At 34.7% G+C, this 23443-nt stretch overlaps 1 protein-coding gene across 3 annotated transcripts in view; it reads right to left on the bottom strand.

Moving 5' to 3' along the window:
• The window catches only part of LOC145260565 (embryonic polarity protein dorsal-like), a 753749-nt gene that overhangs the window by 277210 nt on the left and 453096 nt on the right, over positions 1-23443 (bottom strand). For all 3 annotated transcript variants that reach the window (XM_080118822.1, XM_080118821.1, XM_080118820.1), the window contains one exon: positions 13422-13567. In XM_080118822.1, the coding sequence (XP_079974948.1) occupies positions 13422-13567 (146 nt within the window). The remainder of the gene's footprint in view (positions 1-13421; positions 13568-23443) is intronic.

Here is a 23443-nt window from a genome sequence, read left to right on the forward strand (position 1 = left end):
TCAATTTTTCCTTTTATCCAGCACACAGGTGCTGAACTGCTGAATCTATTGATCAACATGTTTCGCATGCTTTCACAACAGATTTAGCAGTCTCTTCGGACACTTGCGGGTCCACCATCCTGGCAAAATATAGAGTTTGTTTTACTCCTAGATGTCCACTTTGATGATGGATATCGGCCACCTGGTTCCCGTCCAGTTGTCTTACTGCTGCGCAACTCCCAAGCACCGGCTCTGTTCCTTTTTTCTTCCTCTTTTTTTCGTTTCAAACCCAGAACTCTGGTTCCATCTTTCAATCGCACCGGATCCTTGGACTCCAAGCCATAGTCTAGAAAATGTTGTTGCACGCGTGATGCAGGAACTACACTTTCATTAATGAAAATATCATCCACATATGCTGATGTGGCACTTTTGATTGCATGGTCCTGAGATATGGATCGCGTCTATTACAGACTTCATAATAAGTGGTGCCACAATCAGCCCGAATCCCAACTGCGTGAGACAAAAGCGCTGGCCCCTGAAAATCACTGTTTGAAAAGGCCATAATGCTTTGTCAACGTGGATTTGAAGATATGCATTCCGCAGATCCATAAGCGACACATTAACTCCTTGTCGCCTGTCGGTTGCGTGACACTGCTGTCCCAACTTTCACTTTCTGGTTACCACTTGACGCGTCTTCTCTCCACTCCAAAACGAACTTCTGCAACTTTAGCTTTTCTCTCCCCGAATCCGACTTTTCTCTTCTACAAATACAACTTCTCTGCTCGCAATCTAACTTCAGAATGCCTTCCTTCCCCAAATCACTTCTCTTTTATCTCCAATCAGGAGCATCTCATTTGCATACCTCGTGGTCACCCTGTAGGCATATAAAGAAACAGGGCAGCCATTTTTGTTTCTTTCTTCTTCATTATGAACACGAGGTAAGCCACACAAAAACGTGGTCGGCCGTTCTTGTTTCTTTTTTCTTCATTTACACCACACGCCCCCCCCCCCCCTGATCTTCGAGATCAATAGGATACTTCGTAATCCTCCATCCAAGCAGGCCGCCTCCTCTCACGTCGAGGCCTCTGGGGGACAACTTCTCGGGGGTTAACGTTTTCAGGTTCACTACAACGCGGGCCTAAGTCAGGTCGAGCAGCATCATTTGCTTCTCGGTGGCCCTCGATTTCCCCTTCTTCACTGCCCTCACTGCATACCGGCAATGTAACACGACGCAGGTCTAAGATATGCCGGGGAACGCCATTCACCATCACATTGTTCTTCGACTGCAATCCTGTTACGACCCCTCTTTTCCAACGAGTGGTACACTGTGCATTGGGGGTTTCACCCACACCTCTTCATCCACTTTGATAGTGGCTTCTTCACTCTCAATTCCTGCTGTTTTGTTGCACGGATGCCGCCACTTATATGTGAAAACGGCCCTATGAGGCACAGTTGTCTCATCTTGTTTGGTCTTCGGCGAGATGTTATACCAAAACACCGCCTCTATGGGTGATACGTTGCTTTTTTCCGCAGCGGCTTTAATGGTGCGATGATTCCTCTCCACTATTCCGTTGCCACTCGGCTGATACGCTGCTCTGAAAAATTGCCTTACTCCCCACTTATCGCACACCCCTTTAAAGGCTTCTGATCGGAAAGCGGGGCCATTGTCCATTAAGAGTTCCTCAACCGGCCCTCTCTCCAAAAATATCTCCTCGATGACCCCTCCGATCGCCCATACAGCTTCTGCCCTGATCTCTCTCCAGATGGCAAACCTTCCCGGCCCACAGTCGACCATCGACAGATACAATTTGTGGCGATAGTGTGTCACATCAATGGCCAATCGCTTCCAGTCCTCCGCAACGTGTAGCTCTCCTGCTTCGTGTCTGGACGGTCCAGGGTCAATTGATTGACACTCTCGACAGTTCTCCCCCCCCCCCCCAACCTCCTCCTCGGTGGTCTCCGGGTAAACCTCTCTGGCTAGGAATAACGTTCGTTCTCGACCAAAGTGGTGCATTTCGTGTGACTCTTTGACTTCTTCCCCTGCACAGCATACCGAGGAGACCTCCTTTCCCTCCTGCAGCCAGGCCTTCTTCACGCGTGTCATCGAATCCGCCTTGTTTTTTTCTGACGGGACCAACACAACAGATACTCTCAACTGGAATTCCGCTATCAGGTCGGTGAGCGCTCCGAGTCTGCGCTTGATCAGCATTTCCGCAGCACCCCTGGTCTTAACTCTCTTATCGCCAGTTACTGCCGACCGAATCCACGACGCTACCATTGCCGAATCGGTTTTGACTTCAATTATTTTCAATCCCCATTTCAGGGCCAGATTGATTCCTTTTATAGCGGCATCTAGTTCTGCTACGTTGATATGGGAGAAGTCGTTGTTTTTTCTTAGCCACGCCGCATCCTCCAGTTACACCTCCTATCTCTAGTACGACGCCAAACGCCAGGTTACTGGCATCGCACCAAACCACACCCGCGTCTTCGCCGCTGACATACCATTTCCCTTTCACTGGGTCCTCATTCCTCACTCTCGCAATGACTTCTTGCAGCATGTTCATGACCTCCTTCGTCACATGGCCCTCCCAGCCATCAGTGCCTGTTTGTCGTTTAATAAAGCTGCATGCTATCCTTAGCCAGCCAGCGATAGGATAGTGCCCGACCAGCCTCCCGCAGACTGAGAAGAGTTCTCGCCTTGTCAGCTCAGATCCGACTTCGGGTATTGCATTCCCTTGTTCAAAGACAAGGCTTTCTTTTCCATCTTGCCTTAGTTTCAACCCCAGCACCGCTCCTCCATCTAGGGCCTCCGCCGGTTTTGCAGTTAACCTATACTTCTCGCCATGGCTTCTTACTTTCTCTGCTGTCACCTCTGCCTCCTCCACCAGGATGTCGTCAATGTACGAACTAGTGGCCTCCTCCACTGTACAGTCTTTGCTCAGCACTGTCTTCAGCACGGCAGTCATAATTTTGGGGGCTGAACTCAACTCAAAGCCTAATCTCGTCAGACAATACACCCGCCCCTTGTACCGGACCAGTTGGTACTGCCAGAGTTTTTCATCTACATGGATCTGCAGATATGCCGATTTCAGATCGACAATCTTAGTGGCCCGCCCCATTCTTCTCCATTTCCTCATGACCTCCTCACATACGTCGATCCCCGTTCCAGTGTGGCAGGCTACGTGTCTGTTCAATTCCCTAAAATCCAGCATGGGCCTAATCTTGTTTTTGGTAGGCTGAACAACCGCCAGTAGTGGCAACACTCCTTTTTCTTCCCCTGTCCACGGTTTCAGAATTCCTTCTTTTATCCACCTCTCCACTTCTTCCTCGAATCCTTTTCTTATTTCTCCTCGCAGGGTGTTTTCGTAGCAGCCCACCTTATTCTGTAGTTCTGGGGGCCCGGAGATCCATTTCCATTCCACCGTCCACCTCACGCCATCAAACTTCGCCAGGAAATCTTTGTCCTCAATGCAGCAAACCTCCGGTTTTGGGGTTCTGACGGTTCTATCACCTTCCACTCCTGCCATCCCCACTGCGCCAAGACGTCCAAACGTCACTTGGCCCCCTCTTAACGTAGTGCCCCCCAGTCGGTTAATTGCACTCATACCTATAATCACGTCGACACCACCGACCAGATGATTCAACACTAGGGCTTGCAGTCCAATCGGCACCCCTTGCACCATTACTTCCGCTGTCGTCTCTCCTAGGCATTTCACATCCCTGCCATCCACGGTCCTAATAATCCTGGTTCCGCTCCATGACCTCGTGACATTCCTCGCTAACAACGTTGTAGTGCAGCTGGTAACCGAGGCAATGTTCCATCATGCGACATTTCCACACAGAAGGGGTAACCACTGGCGCAATAGCTCCCCTTCACTCGTTTCCCTGGTCCTGTGCAGCAACACAATAGCGGCGAATATGCCCCACTTGTCCACATCGGTAGCACGTGATCCCCGGTCTCGGCTCTTTGCAGTCCTTGATCAGATGAGGACCCTGGCACCGGAAACACTTGATGGCAGGTCTCCCCTCCTGTCGCCTCACCGGCTGCCTCTCATTCAAGTGAGGCCTCATGCACATATTTCCACTCACAGCTGCAGCCACGATTGGGCTTTTAACATTTTTCACTAGGACTCTGGCGTGGACCAAGAGATCATCCACTTCCATAGAATGGATCCCCGTGATTCTCTGCATGTTCGCAGAGATTTCCTCTGGGAAGCCGTTCACTAGGTACAGCTTTACCGTCATCTCCAGGCTCCTCCCCATGTAACCAGCCAACCCTGCCAGTCTCCTGATCTCTGCCGCAAAGACGTCAACGGACTCGCTGGTCCACCTCAAACTTGACAGCTTGCCAAGTGCTTCAAATGGGCCCTCAGCGAAGGCCAATTTCAGCCTTTGCTCCACTAAGGCAAGGTCTTCCTTGTCTTCATCTCGCATCTGCTGGTAAATCGTGAGGGCTTCCCCCTCTAAGTATAGCGGCAGCAGGGTGACCACATCTTCTATCTTTTGCAGCTTCGCCACCATTTTTAATTTCTCCAGCCACTTAATCAGGTCACCCTCCCCAGTAAAGGGTCTCAACATCTGAGTGCTCAGTCTCCACTCAGCCATGTTAATTTGCTTGATGTGCCGAAATAGCTTGTCGGTTGCGTGACACTGCTGTCCGAACTTTCACTTTCTGGTTACCACTTGACGCGTCTTCTCTCCACTCCAAAACGAACTTCTGCAACTTTAGCTTTTCTCTCCCCGAATCCAACTTTTCTCTTCTACAAATACAACTTCTCTGCTCGCAATCTAACTTCAGAATGCCTTCCTTCCCCAAATCACTCCTCTTTTATCTCCAATCAGGAGCATCTCATTTGCATACCTCGTGGTCACCCTGTAGGCATATAAAGAAACAGGGCAGCCATTTTTGTTTCTTTCTTCTTCATTATGAACACGAGGTAAGCCACACAAAAACGCGGTCGGTCGTTCTTGTTTCTTTTTTCTTCATTTACACCACTCTCTTGGTTTCTGTGCGCACATTTGTGCATTGGCAGTGAAGGCATCCACAAATTATTTCAATTTCCGGTAATCAAGAACTGGACGTACCTTGTGCTTCTGCTCCTGTACAACCACCATTAAGGGAATTAGGCTTTTGGATGGGCCAAGTTCTTCTTCTGAATATAGCACCAGCCATCCATTCTGCTGCCACCATTGAATTTCTTTCTCATAAGCATCTCTGGCATGACGAGGCATCGTGTATTCTTGCACCCTGTTATTCAATTTACTGGGACAGCAACCATTTGCCCATTTCCATGATGCAGTCCATTCTTTATTAATGCGGTCATAAGTCACGCTAAAGTCTGGCTCGTCAAGAGAGATGGCAGCACATTTGTTTAAGCCTCAAAAACGTGCTTCACCTGATTCTGTGAAATGAACTCCGAGTTTTCTGATGGCATCAATTCTCAGCAATAGATCGAAACCTAACAGCTGTTTATCCATGACCAAGGCCTCAATGTCGACAGCAGGAACTCAGCCAACCTCTACATTTACTCTGCCATATCCTTGGCAATTCAATATCCTTCCATCAGCTGACTTCCGCTTCCAAAAGCGACACACAGCTTTACTCATTTAAGTCTGTGAACATCCGGAATTGATTAACGCTGTACACTCCTGCCCATCTACACATACTTTGATGGAAGGAAGAGTCTCAGTGTTTAGTTTGTCGGGGAAGAGACTAATGGTGCTGCCCCCTCCCCTTCGGCTTTTCCATGACACCGTGATGATATATGTTCAAGGCCACTTCATCTGAAGCAACGTATCTCACGACGGACTTTGCACGCCCGACTATTCAACCTCTTTTGGCGGTTCTGTAAGCAGACCCTTGCCAAGTGGTTGGGACCACCACACTTGTAGCAAACAAATTTTTCATTGTCACAATGCACATTTGATTCTGTAGGTGATCATCTGACAGATGTAACAGCAGCCAATTCTGCAGAGCTATCGTGATCGATCATGATAGCTCTTGTTCGGGTTAACAGTTGTTCTGTACTCATTGTATCCACCCTTAGTAGATTTCTACATTCTTAATAAGTTGGCTAAAAAGGAACCAAGTATTAAGGGGGGGGTCTATATAGAGACGATGCACTATTCTTTATCAACTTTAAATGCTATACAATTTCTTCAAAGATATTTAAAAATAGATAAAAATCATCAAATAGTAAAATTTTTAGATGTTACTCTTAACTTAATTAACACAAATACACATGAACAGTACTATAAACCCAATCAAACCTGATTTATATTGACTATAAATCAAACCATCCAATCTCAATGAAGAAATCAATTATACCCAGCATATCAAAAAGAATATCCGGATTATCTCATAATAAGCATATATTCAATAGCAAGAAAAATATTATAATGAAGCATTAGCTAGATCAGGATATAAAGGTGAAATTAAATATACTAAAAATGAAAATAATATATTAATTGAAGGGAAGGAAACAAAACCGAAACCATCACATGTTATTTCATACAATATGGCAATGGGTAAATCTCATTTTAAAAAATGATATAAAAAATAAAACATATAAAAATAATTTTGAAGAAAACAATATCAGAATCTTTCAAGATAAAAATAAAAATAAAAATAGACCTAGAAATTGCATTTGGTTTAATCTGCCTTATAGTGCACACATAAAAAATAATTTGCAGGAGGAATTTTTTCAAATTATTGACAAAAATTTTCCAAATGAAACTAATCTAGGAAAAATCATTAATCGAAATAATATTCAATTATCTTTTTCTACAACCACTAACTTAGTTCTAATAATGCAAAAATAAGTTCTAACAATGCAAAAATAGACAAAAAATTAATGAAGGAGGTTTTTTAACTAATCAAAACATTGAAGGAAATTCACTTTGCAACAGTAGAAATATTGACGAATGGCCATTAGAAAGTAATTCTCTCATTTCTAATAAGTATATAAATGTGAAGTAATAGATAATAATAGAACCAGAATATACATTGGAGCCACTGAATGTAGATTTAAAGATAGATTTAACAATTATAGAGCATCTTTTAAAATACTACCAGTTGTTGTTGTTGTTGTTAATAATAATAATAATAATAATAATAATAATAATAAGAAGAAGAAGAAGAAGAAGAAGAAGAAGAAGAAAACAACATCATTAGCAAATTGGATAAGGGAATTAAGAAAGAATAAAATTGAAATGGTCTATACTAGGAAGTGCTAGTAACTACTTTCCAAATAAACCTTTGCAATCTAGAGTCATTTATAATAATATCTAAAGAAAGCCTTCTAAACAAATGACAGGAATTCAAAACTTTACATTGATCTAAGTATATGTTGTCTCGACTAAAACCTGATTAGAAGTATAGATTAGGTAAAAAATAAATTAAACTATCAAAGCATGGAAAATTTTTTAAAATTTCTTTATGGAGATAATATATTAAATAAGATAATAAAAAAATTAGCAAATAAGGAAAAATAAACTGGAAATTGTAAATAACAATAAACTAAATGTAATAATATTATGACAGCAAATATTAACATTAGCTATAATTAGATATATATTTAGAATAGATTAGAAAATGAAATATGATGATATATTTTACATAATGTAGTATTCAATTTAAATCTGACAACTAAGAGTTAATAATTGTATTTCATAATTATATGTAAATAATAAATTAAATATTAAATTAGTATGGAACTTGAACTATTCTAACAATTGGCCTAATTGCAATATTTAGACATGTTAAATATTAGTTGCAAATAAAATAATTTTAATCATAAATAAAATAAAAAGTAAATGGGAGAGTGTGAGAAGATTAGACAATGACAATTTTGAATAATCATAATACAATAAAGTATAAGTAAAATTAAATTCTCAAGATTTATATACTCATTTAATTTGTTGAAATTAGAAAGTATTATATGATTGATGTGTTAACCCAAATAAACAAACCAAATGTGATAATAGAAAAATAGATATAAAAACATATAAGAGATATTTATGGGATAAATTTGAACCTGCAATAGGGTAGTATAATTTTTTTTTACATTAGTTAGATGTTAAGAATTCTATTTTGGAATTGTAGGTTAAAATGTATTAAACTATCAAATTAACATACAGAACTGAGGGTGTGGAGCTTGAAATATTCTAACTATTAGTCTAATTGCAATATTTAAACATGTTAAATATTAGTTTATATTAAAATTTCAAATTATAAATAAACAAAAATAGTAAATGGAAGGTAGGAGAATATAAAATATGTCATAAAAACAATATTAACAATCCTAAAATAATAAAAGCAAAATAAGAATTACATCATCAAATATTATTTAAATTTCAAAATAATAAATTATTATGATCAGTGTACTTTTAAACACAAATAAAAGATAAAAAATAAAAATAAAAAATTGTACTAAACAATTTAACTAGTTTGAGAAATGATTATTAATACTTGGTTAAAGAATATTTGTATATAACAATTACAAATGGAAAAAAAAAATAAAAAAGTTAATTTTTAGAGTAAAACTTAAAAAAAAATAAATGAAAATAAATAGATAAATAAAATAAATAAAAACAAACTGCGCGCGCGTGGTTCCCCTCTGGTGCTGCATGTGAGATGACGCCACAAAAAATAGTGAAGAAATGAATGTGAAAAGTGTGAAGGGCCAAAGTTGCCTTCACATTTTCGCAAACATTTCAGAAAAATTCTTATTGATGGAGCCAAAGTTATAGGGTAAAAAGTGTCATTTTTTTGCAATTTTGGGGCATTTGTGACCTCTTTAGAGCTCCTGGGAATGCCGAATCCCAGTGAAAACGGACAAACGATGCAGTTTCATGCCTTAAGACATGTATATTTGAATTTAGCACCATGGAAAACTACTATATAGGTATACATATCAAGTTTTTGAGTAATATAAAAAAATAATTTGACCCGAATTCTCGTGAATTCCCGTCAAGCATGGATCGGGTGAGACCGACAATTATTGGTGTCAGTTGAGCGTGGTAACAGACGCAGACTAATGAAAAAAAACAACAACAAAAAACGGAAAAAATACAAATGCAGATAATAAAAAATAACAAAAAAAAAATACCTTGAAAAATGAAAATATGTTTATTTCATTTTAGTATTTAATTTATTTATTTTTTAGCAAAATATTTATCAACAGAAAGTTTGTTTTTTTTCTCCAAGAAAATATTTTTTAACCGTATAATTGTTAGGTGTAAGTACAAGATTTTTGTTTTCTTTTTTGTAACTGTATTTTTATTTTTTTTTTTATTTTCAAGACTTTTTATTCAGTCAAGTTCTTTTGGTGGCACTGTCCATTTGTACATCTCCAGGAGAAACCATCCTTTACACATGATTTGTGTTTACAATTGTTGCAATGTTGCACCTTATTTTGGGGCGGACAGCAATTTCTTCTTCTGACAATATGAGATTGTCTGTATCGATGTTTTAATTTCTTTTTCTAACTTGTATAGATTTATTTTTTTGCCTGCCATTTTTCTGTTTCGCGAGTTTGAAAATATTTGTTTGTCAGATTTTCCTTTGTTATTTTTGTTGGCTTAGTCGCTTTCTTCCAATTCAAATGTCTGCTTCCATTTAGATAGCGCTTTTTCTTTGGCTAATCAAACTCCCAAAAATTCAATTAAAAAAAATAATAAATAATAAATAAGTAACTAATCAGAAAAATAAAAAAATCACCCCTGTCCCCTTAATATCACCTTAAAAATTACTAAAAACATAACAGATAAAAAAAATTAAATAAATAAAATAAAAAGTAGAGTTAGCGTTTCAACATTTGAACAACGCTCGGCTGACACCGATGATTGCTGGTCTCGCCCGATCCATGCTTGACGGGAATTCACGAGAATTTGGATCAAATTATGCAAGAGTACTGAAAAAAAAAGCTCCATGTTTTTTAAATTCTAAAAGTCCCAGAGGGATACGAACCAGAATTTTGCTAGGGTCAACTATACTAAATTTAGATTAAGAACAATAGCCTCCACATTTTGGCCAAGTTTCAGGAAAATCTAATGGATGGATCAAACGATATGGGGCCTTAAGACACATATATTTGAGTTGACCACTATGAAAAACCATTATATAGTCAGACAAAGTTTTTGTTGAGAAATATGAAAAAAGAGCCGCAAAAAGAGGCGTTTTTAGCACTGAAATTCCCCGAGGACACGAACCAGAATTTTGCCAGGGTCACCCATATTGGATTCATATTAAGAACAATGGGCTCCAAATTTTCGCCAAGTTTCAAAAAATCTAATGGGTGGATCAAAAGTTATGGGGCAAAATGTGTCATTTTTGGCCATTTTGGGGGCATTTTTGACCATGGAAAACTACTATATAGGTATATATATAAAGTTATATGGCTAAAGAAATGTTGGAGAGGAACCAAATTTATATGGCTAAAAAAATGTTGGAGAGGAACCAAATTTTGCATAGCTCTGTGAGCTGTGCAAAATTTGGTTCCTCTCCAACATTTCTTTAGCCATGTAAAAAAATCTCCAACATTTCTTTAGCCATAAAAAATCTCCAACATTTCTTTAGCCATATAAAAAACCTCCAACATTTCTTTAGCCATGTAAAAAAAATCTCCAACATTTTTTTAGCCATATAAAAAAATCTCCAACATTTCTTTAGCCATGTAAAAAAATCTGTAAAACACAGCTTATAAATAAAACCAAGGTAACTAGTCATTTCTGTGATAACATGCAGCTTTGAAATTATTGACTAGCCACAAAAGAACATTGAAGCATTGAAACACATAGGTACACCTAAGAGGGTTTCTCTTAGAAAATTCTTTCCCCACCATCTTAATATGAGGTGCTCAGATAGAAACTTTCAATATTTCACAGAACAAACCATGTGTGTATGCATTAAAATAAATAACAATTATAGTCTTTGAAATGGGATAAGAAGACCAATGCCTTGGAAGACAGCACATTTGACTGGTACAATAGAAACCATCCAGAGATAACACTGGGTTACAAAAAAATATGTTTTGAAAATCATCCTGGGTTTTCCAATTGAATTAGACTAATTTTGATGCTCTGAGTCCGAAAATGACCTTGATTTTGCTACAGAATTAAAAAGAAAAATTCGATTTTTCGTAAAAAAAAAAATTTCTGCAGATCAGCAGCTGAGAAACCCCTGACGATTTTTTTCCGTTTTCCTAAAATAAAAGTCAACGTATCTAAATTCATTCAGTTTTTATTTAGTCCATCAAATTTGATAAGCATAATTATCATAATATTAGTATAAGTATGAGCGTTACATGACACAAAAGTTCAGAATTCACGGCACAATCGGCGTTTCTTTGATTCCCGTGTGTGAGCAGCTGCTTGGTTGTCTCTCTTCAGCGACCAGCAGTAGTCCGCCATCATGACTGCGTCCCACCTCCCCTGGTACCTCTCCTCCATTTGGCGTATGTCCTGATGGAACCTTTTTCCCTGCTCGTCGCTAATCGCCCCAAGGTTTTCAGGAAACTTCTCTATGTGTGAGAACAGGAAGTACATCTTTATACTCATCAAACACCCGAGTTTTTGGAAGGCCTCTATCATGCTGCTGATGAGTCTGGCATGGATTCCTGCCTTCGTGTTCCCCAGGAAGTTGTTTACCACCTGCACAAACGATTTCCACGCGGCGCATTCTAGAGTGTTCATGGAGTTTTGGAACTCTGTGTCCTTTATGAGCTGCTGTATCTGTGGGCCATCGAAAATGCCGGCCTTCAGCTTTTCAATGGTCAGTCGAGGAAAGGCTCAGCACAGGTAGTTGAAGCACCTTCCATCCTTGTCCAGAGCGCGTGTGAACTGTTTCATTAACCCAAGCTTCATGTGTATAAACAAATATAAGCTGAATCCCCCGTTTACTGCTCTTTAAATACGCTCATACTGAAACATAGACAGTTAATAAATTAGTACTAGGATTTATAGCCACTGAATATGCCATAATTGTACTATTTTCTGAGAGACATGAACCCGCATAACAAAACCGGCGTGCACCAACTTCCATGTCTAAACACACACTGAGCCCACAATGAGTTAATTTAAGGCAAAGGCAATGAATGTTAAGTTAATGAGAATATGAGAGAGAATCTAAGAGGCAATATTGTCACTATGGAGTCCTTGGGAAGAATGACACAAATTTGCCAAAGTATAACCCTCGTAGCACAAAAACCCTTGTTTCACACAAAAATATATTAAATATTAAATAAATTCTATACATATTTATACACATAAATTTATGATAAACACAAATATATTAATTATTTATAATGTTATTTGTGTCTGTGCATTGTAATTCGATATATTCTTCAAGAAAAATATGATTGAACTCAAACCCCCTGATATTAGCCTATGTATAGCTCGTCAGGTAGGCCTATGGCTGTATCTCAAAAAGTTGACTTGATAGAGCAAAATCAATGTGATATTCGGATTCAGAACACCAAAATTAGTCTAAATCAGCTGAGAAACCCCTGACAATTTTTTGGCTGTTACCCAGTGTAATGATAACATATTGATTTCCCAGGACTTGGAGGCGTGGAGAAAAAAGGGGAAGATGACTGATAACATTGGTAGAATTCATAGTGACAACCCTGTAATTGGTTAGGTTTACTATCTACAGAAGTATCATGAACACCCATTAAGTTTTACAAAAGAGAATAGAAAACAAAAACAGAAGTTTAATGTAGGTGCATTTTGTCTCAAGAAGCCACTAGACAGCCTGATCTGGTAGCACCAGGAAAAGTATTTTGCATGTTTTATTTAAACTGAATCTGAAAAAAGAAGCAATCATCAATAATCAGCAATAAAACCACTCTGAGCCAAAAAATAAATTTATTGAAAATGTCAAATAGCAGCAACCATAACTTGTAAATATGATTTAACTTTAAGAATTAGGAATAAATACACATAAAATCCAAAAATTTAACCATGATTTATGAAACAGAACTTTTTGAAAATGTATTGATGAATGCAATCAGTATTATTTTAATAAAATGAATATATTATAGTGGAAGCTGGTTGCATGTAGCAGGAATCTCTACTAGGGTGATCCAAGTGTATTGGTGGTTGCTAAGGGTGTAGATGGCAACCATCAAAGTTCACAAATCCATAATTTGTCAATCTCCAATGGTGGAATCGCAATTAGTTAACCATTTTGTAAGACTTTACTAAGAACCACTGTGCATAGACACCATGGTTCAGAATGTAGCAGAGTGCCAAGAGAGAATTCCATTACAACAACAACGACAAATTTGAATATACTCAATATGATGAACCACTTTAACAGGAGAAAATCACATTGCATGGTTTAAACAAAAAAAGAGAAGCCATAATATCAAATGAATTTGTATTGAACACAATAAGAATAGAATTAATGAAGGCAAAACAAGATGAGCAAGTTGACTTACGTTATTGAATCAGTACTTGACACCTGCAATGTACATACTCCTTTTTTGCAATCTTTACCAACCAATGAGTGTGGATGAGGTTTTGGTATATCATCCTTTGTTACACATGATACAATTACAATTGCGGGTCCCTGATAATTGCAAACCTGTATTGAAACAAAATAAATTAATGAAAACATTATCTTTGTTAAAAAAAAGGGTCATATTTATAAAGAGTTAAATCATTAAAAATTGAACAGTAAAATGAATTTGGATAAATCTATCTACCTATATATCTATAAAAGTGAACGTGTCTGTGTACATTTCCCTATGTAATAACTCTGTCAATTTTAAGTCTACAGACTCGAAATTTGATATACAGGGTACTGAGATTTGGGAAAATCTTTGGAATCCATTTTTGGCCAGAAATTTGGTTGTAAAGAGGTCTAAGTTCAACGATTTGACCTTTGAGAACTCTATCAAACTCCTCCGCCAATTTTGGGTATAAACAATTGAAATTTTAGATATATGTTCCTTGGACATGGATCTAACTTAATAACTTGATTTGAGCCCAAAACAATAAATGTTAAGGGATCATAATAGAGGTCAAAGTTAAAAAAAATTTGACCTCTGCGGGCTCTACCAAATTACTCAATATCTGGTCTAAACATTTGAAATTTTACATAAAGGGTATTCAGAGATAGTACAAGCTTTTTAATCGGTTTGGGTCGAAAATTTTTAGTTACTAATATATAAATGTATGTATGTATGTATGTATGTTTGCATATCTGCCTAAAACTTTTGACAGAGGTGACGGATTTTTATAAGATCAGTATCGTTTTGAAGTTCGACCTTTCAGATGACAATGTCGAAAAATTGGCTAAAATCATTAATATCTTCACCTTCAATTGGGCACTTTTCTACGGGGGGTGGGGGGCTTTTTTTGCCGATATTTTTAAAAGTCATCCTCTCCTTTCGATTGCCTAGCCTTAATTTAAACCTATGCCACTTCCGGTTTGGCAGTGGTTGTAACAGCGAAGGCGTCAGGTTTTTGTTCCCGTTCTTTTCCTCCTTCGTGGTACGGGTTCAAGCTAGCCTTCCTACTACCACTTTTTTTTTGGGGGGGGGGGACTCAACATACACATCTAAACACCCGAGCAACGCCGGGCTGAAATGCTAGTATAGCTATAAAAGTAAAAATGTGTGTGTGCGTGTACATATTTTGCTACCAAATAACTCTGTCAATTTTCAGTCTAGAGACTTGAGATTTGACATAATGAGTATTGAGATTTGGGAAAATCTTTTTAATCGGTTTTCAGCCAGAAATTTGGCTGTCAAGAGGTCAAAGTTCAACGATTTGACCTTTGAAAACTCTACCAAACTCCTCAGCCAATTTTGGGTCTAAACATTTGAAATTTTAAATGTAGGTAACTTAGACACGGATCAAGCTTTATAATTTGATTTGAACCCCCAAAAATAAATGTTAATGAGTCAAAATTGGGGTCAAAGTTTAAAAAATTTTTACCTCTGCAGTCTCTACCAAATTACTCATCCAATTTCTGGTCTAAACGTGAAATTTTACATAATGTGTATTCAGAGATAGGGCAAACATTTAATCAGTTTGGGTTGAAAATTTGAGCTGCCAAGGCGGCAAAGTTCAAAAGATTTGACCTTTGTCATGTCTACAAAACTACTCAGCCAATTTTCAGTCTAAACATTTGAAATTTATACATAACAGGTATTCAGACATGCTGCAAGCATTTTAATCAGTTTTTGGCCGAAAATTTGGCTGCCAAAAGGTCAAAGTTAAAAGAGTTGACCGTTGCAGATTTTATCAAATACCTCCGCCAATTTTAGGTTTAAACATTTGAAATTTTAGATGTAGGTTACTTGGACATGGGTAAAACCTTTTATTTTGATTTGAGACCAAAATAATAAATGTTAAGGGGTTAAAATTGGGGTAAAAGTTTAAAAAAAATTAACCTCTGCAGTCTCTACGAGATTACTGACAAAAAACATAGGGCAAGTTATGAAAAGTACATAGGACCTGAGCAAAGCCAGGCTGAACTGCTAGTTGAATATAAATATATATATGTATATATATATATATATATATGTATATATATATATATATATATATATATATATATATATATATATATATATATATATATGTATATATAAATAAATAAACTATGTCAATTGCTTTATTGCAGATTAGTAAAATATCAATATTTCAGTAAATATATGTCACAAAAAAATAAAAATTGTATAATCAAATGACTGCTTTAAGGTTAATTATTTCCCAAAATTTTATTCAAATTCATGCGATATTCACAAAGTTATGACATTTTATTCTTTATCAAGAAATTTCCACTGTCCATCGCTTTATTGCAGGTATTTACACACCTGTGGAACTCTGTTCCGTCTGCCTGCTTCCCACCTGACTACAAATTGGATGTCTTCAGGTCCAATGTTAACAAATTCCTAATGAACCGCCCTCTTAAGTAAACACTTCATTAAATCTCCACACTAACGTACTATACTTGCAATAACCCTTATCCCTGAGTGGCTTCCGGGCCTTAATAAGTGGTGACCATCGTGTAAAAAAAAAAAAAAAAAAAAAAATTTAGAGAGTGGGATTGTCTCAGTGCAAAGTCTTTCCTCACTATAAAAAGCTTCAAGCACAGACATTACTTGATATGCAATGGAATACACATTTTGCAATCAGTGTGTATCTCGCTAACAAAAAGGTTGGCTTTAGCCTAAAATGGCAAACGAACATTCAATGAGGACTGATGCAAGTATGGGCGTCAATGGCAATAAGGGCTTCCCTGGCCTGGATAGTAAGGTGTTCAGGGCACCACAGTTGGACCCGGTCATCAGTGAATGTGCTGGACTATGGAAAGTTCATACAAGTGACTGTCTGGCACGTGCTTCTATTTGTGCTCATGTTTGCGTCATTTGAGCCAGAGATATATTAAGAAATGGTAATACTCGAGAACGAGTTGCTGCTATCATCATATTAAGAGGTAAATGTGGACAATGATAAAAAGTGCTCAATACGTAGGTAGAGCCAAATATGTTCTTTTTATTATTAAAACCTCAAGTGTATTATCAATAAATTACAAATTGTTTCAATAGACAGGATAAAAATTATCCGTCAATATCATCAGAATATTCAAGTTAAAATAATAAAAAAGAAAAGATATGGTTTTTAGTGATTACATCTGGATATTAAAAACCAAGTTAAGGGAAAGAAAGAGAAAGGGAAGAAAGGTAGAACGGGAATATATATATATATATATATATATACTAGCAAAAGTACCCGTTGTTGACTGGGTTCAAAAACAGCCTACAGAAAATGGACTCTGATTTATGAAAGTATGATAGGTTATGAAAAGGAAGGGTTGTAAATTTGGGTTGAATTTGGAAGTATCAAAACCAAAGCAAAATATGATGAAAGTAAAAATAAAATTGATACACCCCATAATTTATTATACCATACCTGTTCACACTGAAACACTTATCACAATATTCTGTGGATCTATATTAAAATACCTTGTTAAACTTTGTGACATATTTCCATTCTTTGGAGGTCATGTGCGAACGAACACCCCATAATTTTATTATACCATATTTCTTCAAACTGAAACATAATTATCAAATTATACTTACGCAGATAGATATGAAAAGTCTTTATTAAAGTTTGTGCCTATTTCCATTCTACGGAGGCCAGACGCGAATGCAGACCCTACAATTTTATTATACCATCCCTATTTAAGTTAAAACATACTTATCAAAGTATTAATATGTACATCTATATCAAAAACACTTGTAAACGTTTTTTTTTTTAATTTTTAAATTTTTTATTTCCATACTATGTGGACCAGGTGCGAACGCAGACCCCACAATTTTAATGAAACACCGTTCTGCCAGATCAAACATAACTATTCCTGTGCCTCGATACATCTTCTATCATTATATGGAATCAGTTTTTTAAAATAGTCAACCATATAGGAGCCTATTCCTGAGCAGACACACACTGCACGCCTGTGGAATTGTCTTCCGTTTTCCTGCTTTCTGGCTGACTACAATATGGTTGTCTTCAAGTCTAAAGTAAATAAGTTCTTGATGAGCCGTTCCATATAAGTTATCAAATTTACCAAATTTTCATTACTAATGATTACTATATTGTCCAATTTCTACTGTACACTCTTTAACCCTTATCCTTGAGTGGCCTCTGGGCCTTGATAATGTGGTGATGCCTATGTTAAAAAAAAAACAAAAAAAAAACACACACACACACAAACACAGGTTTATATTATATATATATGTATATATATATATATATATATATATATATATATATATATATATATATATATATATAAACAATAAACAACCACAGAATTCGCGCATAAGCCTGAGGAGTCCTAGAGTGGATGAAACGCGGAATATTCAGTGTAGCTTAATCGCCATATATATTTTATAAACTACTATATATATATATATATATATATATATATATATATACACACACACATGTATAATTATATATAGATATATATGAATATATCTGTATATATATAGAAATGTATAGAAATATCAGTATATATGTATTTATATATATATATATATATATATATATAAAACTATATCAATAAAGTATAAATATAAATACTTAAATATATATAAGTACATATATATATGTATATACTTATAAATATATATGTATATATAAAAGTATATAAATATATATACTTATATATAAGTATATATGTATAAATATATATACATATATATATATATAAATATATATACATATATAAGTATATATATGTATATACATATATATATAAGTATAAATATATACATATATATATAAGTATATATATGTATATATATATAAATATATATACATATATATAAGTACAGAGACAGATCGACTAAAAAAGAATTATAGGTAACAAAAAAACATCGAATAAAAAAGGATCCATACGAAATTTCGTGTAAAAAAAAATTAAGGGATCTAGAGGTTAACCTTCCGACCTATACTTTTCAATAGATCTCGTCGGTAAGTTGCATTAAATTAACGAATGAAAATGGAAAAATGGGAGGAGATGAAGTCGAAAAAAAAATATATATATAATTGAGAAAATCCGTTGTCTTCAAATAAGTATAGACAAAACAGAAAAAAACAGCGTACGTGTAGACTTTTTTTTTTTTTTTTTAGAGTTCTTTAAATAACTCTAATTTATGTAGACAAAAAGAACTTTCACATATATATATAAGTATATATATATAAATATATACATATATATGTATATATATATATAAATATATATACATATATATAAGTATATATATATAAATATATATACATATATATAAGTATATATATATAAATATATATACATATATATAAGTATATATATATAAATATATATATATACAAATATATATAAATATATAACTATGTATAAATATATATAAGTGTATATATATATATATATATAATTATATAGGAAATTTATTACTGTGAGTCCAGAATGAGTTTACAAATTGTTTCAACTAGAGGAAAATCCTCAAAGAGAGGAAAAATCCAACTAGCATCATCAGAATTCATAGATACTAAGTTATAAAGTCAAATAAAAATGGAAAGATCGTAGATAAAGGGGAGTTAGAAAAGAAGGGGGAGTGGTGGGGAGAGGACGTTGGAGTTTAAAGTAGTAGGAGTGTATTAAAAAAAGAGAGGGGTTTATAATTAAATATTAATTATGTGTAAATTCTTATATACGTGTTTTTTAACGGTTTAAACTTAAAAGACGCTACTTTTGTTGATAACGGCATAAGTAACAGTTAATTTAAAGGATCACCATGGCAACGGGTTGGAGAGTTAATGTTAGTGAAGGAACGGGTTGAAAATGGGGTTTAAAGTAATTTAGCCGGGCGGGGAGAGATTGAAAGATATTTATTGTTTATAAAATGGAAAGAAAAAGAAAAGGAAAAATAAGTTAATGAATTATACTTTACAGGTTTATTTTAATAGTGTAATGATATATATAATTAAATATAATAAATAAATTAGCCGGGCAGGTAGAAATAATACGTTACAGGTTTATTTTAATAAAATAAAATAAAATAGGTGAAGGAACGGGTTGAAAATGGGGTTTAAAGTAATTTAGCCGGGCGGGGAGAGATTGAATTGTTTATAAAATGGAAAGAAAAAGAAAAGGAAAAATAAGTTAATGAATTATACTTTACAGGTTTATTTTGATAGTGTAATGATATATATAATTAAATATAATATATATATAAATAAATTAGCCGGGCAGGTAGAAATTATACTTTACAGGTTTATTTTAATGAAATAAAATAAAATAGGTGAAAGCTTAAGTAAGTAACTTAAATAATAGAAAAAAACATTTTTAATAAGTAACACACAAATATAAGCACACGCATAAAAATGTACAGCAAATGCACATACGTAAATGGGGGAAAAGCACATGCGTGATCACACATACATATATATATATATATATATATATATATATATATATATATATACATATATACACATACATATATACACAAACATACATATACAAACACATATATATATATGTACACATACACAGATACGTAAAAATACACGCATATATACATATATAAACATATATGCAAATACACATACATCCAGATGCAAACACTTACACATACATATATATATATATATACATATACATATATATACATATAAATATAAATTAGCTGGGAGGGGGGGGAAATTGAAAAATATTTTATAAATAATTTTTAAATTTTCAGGCGTTGTAGTTGAAGGAAAGAGAGAAAGAGAAAAATATAAATTAATGAATTATAAGTTACAAGTTTATTTTACTAATATAGAAATAGGTAAGAATATCAGTAAGTTAATCAAATAATAAAATTCATAAAATTATTAGGGAGATATTTATAATAAGTGAATAAAACACATACACACAGAAAAACACACACACAAATATACATGTAGAAGATACGTAACCAAATACAAATATATATAAACACATACATATACACACATGTAGAAGATACGCACAAACACAAATACATATATATACATACATATACACACACACATATATATATACACACATATAAATACATACATACACATACATATACATACATATACAAACACACACACATACACACGCACACACACACATATATATATATATGTGCACATATATATACATATATATATATATATATAAATTAGCTGGGCAGGGAGAGATTGAAAAAATTAATTTTTTGTTTTTAATTTATTATTTATAGTTTTTTGAATTGTCGGGCGTTAAGTTGAAAGAAAGAAATGAGAAATAGAAGGGTAAATAGGTGAATTATACGTTATAGGTTTATTTAATAAAGTAAAAAAACTAAGGATATCAGTAAGTTAATTAAATAATAAAAATTAATATAATTATTAATAAAATGTAGATAGTAAGTAGATAACAAAAACACACAAATACATACACATGAGTACACATGTAAAAAAATACACACATCAATGGGGGAGGAGCATGTGCTTGAGTATATGTACAAACACAAATACGAAAAATATGTAAATAAGCTTCGTGTTAAAAAATATGATAATTATTATTGAAAGAAAGTATGTATATATAGACAAATACATATATATAAGTATATATATATAGACAAATATATAAATATATATATAAATATATATAAGTATATATATATATAGTATATATATAGACAAATATATATGTGTATATATATATATACAGTGATGATCATATTTATTGGCACGGTAAAATAAAAGTTAAATTTTGTCTAATAAATTCTAAAAAAGGGATTAAATTAAAGAAAATAACAAAGTATATTATGTATTTTTAACTGGCCTTTCCGATACAGCAATCGGATTTTAGAAAAAATAAATAACAAAGGAACAACAAACATAATTGCCAAAAAGCCTTGTTCAAAATTATTGGCACGGCTTTGTTTTTCTTTTAGTATCAGTATAATATCAATCAATTTCCGGTTTACGTGCTTTCTGAACTTTTTTTATAGCCATATTATGCTTGTTTAACGCTAATTCAGTGAATAATTTTTTTCAGATAATTTTTAGATAGCGATTTATTTAAACTATTATAAGTGACTAAATTATAATTTTCAATCGCCATGGTTAAAACTAAGGAACACAGCGAAGACGTCAGGAAGCTTGTTGTAGCATGCCATACCAATGGGGAGGGCTATGATAAGATTTCAAAGAAGCTAAACCTTCCCAAATCCACTGTTAGAGCCATAATAAACAAGTTCAAATCGCAAGGCCACGTTATGAGTTTAGAGGGTAGAGGGAGAAAAAGGATTCTTTCCCCAAGAGATGAACGGAAAATTGTTCGACAAGTAAAACAAAACCCAAGGATCTCTGTTGGGGAGATTGTTGATGAACAGAGCACCTCTGGAGTGAATGTATCTCGACATACAGTTGGTAGAGTTTTGAAGAGAGCTGGTTTAAAAGCATGTCGTCCGAGAAAGACTCCCTTATTGAAGCCTATGCACCTGAAAGCAAGGCTAGCCTTTGCAAAACGTCATATTGATAAAGATGTTGCATTCTGGAAACGTGTTCTATGGACTGACGAAACGAAAATAGAGTTATTTGGCCATAATAAAGTGTCTTATATTTACAGAAAATCTGGCGAAGCTTTCCTGCCTAAGAACACCATACCCACAGTGAAGCACGGTGGAGGCAGTTTGATGTTTTGGGGATCCTTTGCTGCCTCTGGACCAGGGCGACTTGTTAAGGTCACAGGTAGCATAAAAAAGGAAAATTATGTTAAAATATTGGATGAAAACCTGAAAGACTCTGCTAAAGAGCTCTCACTTGGTCGTCGTTGGTGGTTCATGCAAGATAATGACCCAAAGCATTCGGCTAAACTGACTAAGAAATGGCTTGAGGACAATCATATTAATGTTTTGGAGTGGCCATCACAAAGCCCAGACCTTAATCCAATTGAAAATTTATGGAGAACATTAAAATTGAGGGTAATGCAAAGGAAGCCTAAGAATCTTATTCAATTGGAGGATTACTGTCAGGAAGAGTGGGCTAAAATTACTACTGAAGAGTGCAACAACTTGGTTGTAAACTATGAAAAGCGACAGGAAGGTAATCAAGGCCAAAGGCTATACAATCGATTATTAAATAAATCGTGCCAATAATTTTGAACAAGGGTTTTTTGCAATTATGTTTGTTGTTCCTTTGTTATTTATTTTTTCTAAAATCCGATTGCTGCATCGGAAAGGCCAGTTAAAAATACATAATATATTTTGTTATTTTCTTTAATTTAATCCCTTTTTTAGAATTTATTAGACAAAATTTAACTTTTATTTTACCGTGCCAATAAATATGATCATCACTGTATATATATATATATATATATATACATATATATATATATATATATAAAAACAGAGATGTGTGTGCCACAGACGGTTTCTGATTGGTTAATCCAATAATCACATCTCCTAAAAAACTATGATTCCTACGTTCTTAACTTTACCATAAAATATTATGCCCTTATTTATTGTCCATCTTGGGAGGGTCTATTTTTTCCCTAACTTGCCATTTACAAATTACAAAATTACGAAACTTACACCAGCCATCACAATCCAACATTACTAAAGTGCCGTCTGGCGCTAGCTGCACACACGTACACACAACACGAAAACAAACGCTGTCCTCCAAATTTTTAACTATCACTTACTTATGTTACATGATAAGTGCTGTCCCCTTTTCATGTAAGTATAAAAATGGAGAATTTAGTTTAAAATGAAAATGAAATAGCAATAGACAAATTCGAACCTCGTAATTTAGTTTAGAAATAGATTACGTGTGAGAATTTAAAAATGTAAAACAAACATTTGTTTAGAATATAGATAAATATTTCAAGGAAAGAATGTGAACTCTCAAGTTTGTTATGAAATTTTAAATTGAAAGAATGCAGCTTATAAGATAATGT

The sequence above is a fragment of the Euprymna scolopes genome, chromosome 36 (assembly GCF_053919585.1).
Source record: "Euprymna scolopes isolate OS-2025 chromosome 36, ASM5391958v1, whole genome shotgun sequence".
Taxonomy (NCBI): domain Eukaryota; kingdom Metazoa; phylum Mollusca; class Cephalopoda; order Sepiida; family Sepiolidae; genus Euprymna; species Euprymna scolopes.